The 5,154-nt window shown below is 33.7% G+C and overlaps 1 protein-coding gene across 2 annotated transcripts in view; it reads right to left on the minus strand.

Annotated features, from left to right (window-relative positions):
• Positions 1-4,450: 4,450 nt before the first annotated feature.
• CPPED1 (calcineurin like phosphoesterase domain containing 1) overlaps positions 4,451-5,154 on the minus strand; it is a 120,972-nt gene continuing 120,268 nt past the window's right edge. For both annotated transcript variants that reach the window (XM_027839333.1, XM_027839332.1), the window contains exon 4: positions 4,451-5,090. In XM_027839333.1, coding sequence (XP_027695134.1) covers positions 4,861-5,090 — 230 coding nt within the window. In that variant the 3' untranslated portion in view covers positions 4,451-4,860. The remainder of the gene's footprint in view (positions 5,091-5,154) is intronic.

Here is a 5,154-nt window from a genome sequence, read left to right on the forward strand (position 1 = left end):
TTGTAACCTGACACTATTTCAGGGCATACTATAGATAAAAAGAAAATACTGTCTTCATATATGTACAAAATTTTTTTTTCAACTATTGCTTACTGAGAAATAGTTATCACTATTACTCACATGGCTTGTTTTGGGGTAATTTCCAAATATTCTAGAATTGATATTTTAAAACTTGTTTCAATGGTGACAGAGCCATCATTAACTTCTCTTATTTACACAGCTTTCAAGAAATCTGCAGTAGTGCATATATACATATGTATAAAATATATGTGTAATATATATAACATATAGTGTAATGAATATGGTGTAATGGAATTATTTGTCAGCAGTGGTTTTGTTTTTAAATTGAGGCGATCTTTCAAATATATTGTCGTGTAATGGAAAGAATTATGTTTCAGGAGATTTAGGGTTCAAGTTTTTCCATTACCTACTCTTCTGACCTTGGGCAAGTCTTATATCTAGTTCCCTCATCTATAAAAACTAGGGTGTGGACTATCTAATCCCTAAAGTCCCTTCCATTTCTAAAATCCTATGATTTTATGTCTGATCCAAAGACTGTGACCTTTAAGACTGGGCTCCATTTATTCTTCATTAGGTCTATACAGTAGAGCATAACTGAAAATAAGGATTCAGCGAGAGGCAGATGGTTCCTAATTCTAAACAGATGGTGGGAATATCATTGTATTTTGCCAAACAATAAAAAGGTACAATATGCTGAAATTCAGAAAGTCATATCTACTTTCTTATGAACCACAAATAACTGAGTACTTCAGTTAAAAGTGCACTATGGGATATTTATCAATTAATAAGTCTATAATTTTATTGAAAAATTACTAATCCATAACTGAATACAATTCAGAATGAAATATCATAAGCTCCAATAATATCATATTTCCTTTGTCACACCTTAGTAGAATTTACTAGTAGTATCAAGTAATATGAAAGCTGGATTAAAGTTTATAGAGTTTTGGTTCTACTCTATATTTTTCTTTGTGTGAAAATGACATTGCTATAATGTCCTTTACCAATAAAATTACTTTTTAATGTTCAAATATTACAGTAGGATGGCATGTAAAATTTTTGATTATATGCCATCAATTTTATCTACCCAGATTAAGCCTTTAAACAAAAATTTTAAAAACCAACAACTATGCCATCTGGACTAAAGAAAGTAAGAAAAACAAAAATCCATCAATGGAAAAGGAGAATTCATTCCTTTAAAGACTTTTTAGTAAGATGACAAGTCTTTATTATTCTAAGAAAATAATATTCCTGCAATTTCCTACAAATAAAAAATTAATGCCAACGGCATCTATAACGTCATAAGGCAGCAGTTTTAAAAGTTATGTGTATTACACATAGTAGGTTGTTAATGTAAGTCAAATGAATGCATGAATAAAAATAGGTATCATAGGATCTGTTCTAATGCAAGTAAAATTTTAAATGTTATATGAAAAATAGTATGTATTACAAAAATACACAGTGTTTTACTTCTAAATCATTTTTAAAAAATCAATGAAATATCTAGACTTCGAAACTTAATTAGATTTTAGTTACTACTTATGGGATAAGTTAGGTAAATGTGACTGGTGCTCCTGTTGCCTTTCCCATAAATTTTTTTTTTGCCTTAAAACATAAGTTATATTGCTTGTGCTACATATATGTGTCTACATAAGGAAACAACATTGTGAATTAAGGGATCAGCCTTGCAAGAACTGGGTTCCTGTCCTGCCTGACACTCATGAGCGATGTGACTGGGAGTGAGCTGCTTAGCCACTGGGTACCCCGCGCAGGTTTTTATGATAATAAGCTATAGACATACTGCTGATCTACATTGTTCTAAAGAGTTTCCAAATCAGTAATTTCCCACACTGATGAAATCTCAGGTCTGGACCAAAAACGCGTGTGTGTGTGCGTGTGTTTATGTCTAAATCCAATTACATATGATTTGTAACTAGACATCTTTCTACGAAAAAAATCCATTTTCTCCAAAGCTGTCATAATATTTAGGCTTGAAGTCAACACTTTTCCTCTTAACCTACTTTCTCTTAGCAGTGGGTAATCCTACAGTTGAAAATTTTAAGGTAAAATCTTAATGCTATTTTCAGTCTCCATTTTAATGCCAATGGAATAACTTCAGGAGATATTTTCTATTATAGTGACATTAGATGTTCTCAAGAAAACTTACGTTGAGATAATCATTTGTTCTACACACTCTGGAATTTTGACACCCCATCGTTATATTAAAAATAATTTTTTGGCCACTTCCAAGTCCCTCTTCCTCCACAAATAAAAATATTAAATGACATATTTATTTTTAAATTAAAATTAATTTTGTTTTGTGACACTTCTCAAGATAGTGAGAGACACAGGGAAAAGGTATTCCAAGAGGAAAGAACATGAGCAAAAATGGAGAGGCAGGAAAGCACATGAGTGTTTAAGGAACAGGTTGGCTAGAGAATAGAATATAATCTGAAGATTCATAAAACCTGCAGTGAGAAGTCTGATTCTATTAAGTATTGGTCGACAAGGAGAATTCTGTATCCATGGCCAAATGCTTCAGAATGATTTTCAAGTCTCAGTTTAACTCTTTTGTTTAAATCAAAACAATCTGTCCTTCCCGAGACAAAGAGATTGAACAGGGGACTTATTTGCATTATTACATTTTCCCTAAGAGCTGTCATACCATAATGGCATGAGGGCTTCCCAGCAATGGTCTTTGGGCCCCAGAACAAACACATACTTGAGTTAGGTTCCAACCAAGGTGTGGAAACTCAGTTCTACTTGGTCAGTGAAGATTAGAAGGATCCTAAATCTCTCACTTACATTAAAGCAGTTACTAGTAATTGGTTCCTGGGTCATGCAAATTCAAATCGCCTAAGGCCATGAAAACATGCACCAAAAAAAGCAAACAAAGACTCCTTAGAGCTATCAACACCAAACTTTTTTTTTTTTTTTAGGTTCTCCCATTACCTTGTTTATCCATCTAGAAGCAAACACCATTTCCCATTTGGTGAACAGCGATGTTTCTTCTCATCATCCTGAAAATTTAACCTGCTTTCTCCTACCTTACCACAAATCTCAAAAGCATCTAACATATGGTTTACTTTCTGTTTTTGATAATGGTGAAAAAATTGACCAAAATAAGTATGTGGCAAGGTCAAAAGAATTCCTAACTGAAAACAAAACAAAATATGAATATACTTATGGCATGTTAGGTAGTCATCAATCTACCAAGTACAATAAACTTTTGTCTTTTATTCCATATACCTTTGCATAAAAATTATTCTTGTTTACTTTTCCTTGATTTTATTACATTGACCACGACTTTCTTATAAGAAGTATATAAATGTAATAGACTTTGGAGTTGAATTGTAACTGGTGAGCTTTTTCTATGGCTTTAGAATGACTGAATGTTATATAACAATAACTTTTTTCTTTTTTTTGAGGCAATGGGGTTAAGTGATTTGCCTAGGGGTCACACACCTAGTAAGTGTCCAAAGCCAAATGGCAGGTCTTCTTGACTCCAGGGCCAGTGCTCTATCCACTGTGCCATCTAGCAGCCTCTGACAATAACTTTTAATGACAACTTGAAGCTTCCATTCAGTACCAGAGTAACCAGGTAATCAATAATAGCAGCAGAATGGAATACATGGATGAAGTTAATACATTGCTCAGGAATCACTGGCTTCTCCAGTAAATTTAAGTTCATTTATTTGGAAAATTCCCTGCATAAAAATTGCCTATTTTGAATAATACACTTCATTTTTGCCAATAGAAATTTTTTTTTTTTTTTTTTGCTTAGGCAGTTGGGGTTAGGTGACTTGTCCAAGGTCACACAGCTAGTAAGTGTCAAGTGTTTGGTCTGAGGCCAGTTTTCAACTCAGGTCCTTCTGACTTCAGGGCCGGTGCTCTATCCACTGTGCCACCTAGCTGCCCCCCACCAGAAATTTCAACAAGTAACAAGTACAATTAATCAGTAGTCAATGTGGAGAATGGTAGTACACAAATACTGCTGTTATTTTTTTTTAAATAAATTTTCCCTGTTTTTTTGGTTAACTGTCTAAACTCCTTTTATCTACGCAGACAGAGTCAAAGTCTAATAAATAGGATGATTCAGACTTATGAAACTATATGCTCGTATATATTGCATATAATTGGTTGCTAAATGACTTTGCAAGGCATGTTTTCTATCTACTTTTTCCTGATGCCTCCTTTATGTACAAGCCAATTTACACGAAAATATAGCTTTCTTAGCTTCAAGGTAAATATACTCAAGGTCTGATTTATGTAAGCTATATTCTATTTCATATATCATCATTGAAGATAAAATAGTCAGAACTTATTACAGGTTGGTTATCTGGGTCTTTTTTTGTAATTATACATGCTTCTTTGTACTAATAAGAAGCAGAGGCAGTTGTTTTCACCAGAAAAGAAAGCAACCAAAAACTTCTAAAAGAATAAAACACTTCTTTATTACCGTTGACATCTTGAGAGTCACAACTGTAGTTTGAGGTGTTCTTAAGGATTAGACCTGAATCTGACTGGAATCAAGGAGAATGGGGAATCATTGACAATCTGCTACCATAAAAGAGTCAAGAAACACACCCTTAGGAACAGCAAAGCAAGACAGATTCTAATTATAATTATCATTCACTGAATTCTCTTCCATAAAGCAGGGGAAGCCTTTCATTTGGTTATTTAGAAGAGAACAAAGCTAAATTTTATGTATGAGTATAGCCAAATCACAAATCTTCAAGGCTCTGCTATTGTGTTTCAGTGAAGCATTTCTTGGAAATGCTGTTCAATGAAAAATCAAAAGATATAAGTGAAAAATGAGTGGCACTTAAAGAAAAATTGTTACTCTTGCTTAATCAAATCCATCAGATCTTTCTCTATTCCTTCATTACTTAGTTGATTTAAGCTATAGTAGCGATGAATAATTTTCTCAGCTGTGACCACCACAACACGAAGTCCGTGGGTATCTTCGCCTAATTGGCAGCCTATCGCAGATGACACCACCATGTCGAGGTCATTGCAAAATCCACCAGCATTCCTATGGTAATGTCCAGAGAATACAGCTTTAATGCCTATGAATAAAGAAGAAAGAGAGAGAGAGAGAGAGAGAGAGAGAGAGAGAGAGAGAGAGAGAGA

Source organism: Vombatus ursinus, unplaced genomic scaffold (assembly GCF_900497805.2).
Source record: "Vombatus ursinus unplaced genomic scaffold, bare-nosed wombat genome assembly UNPS02014832.1, whole genome shotgun sequence".
Classification (NCBI taxonomy): Eukaryota; Metazoa; Chordata; class Mammalia; order Diprotodontia; family Vombatidae; genus Vombatus; species Vombatus ursinus.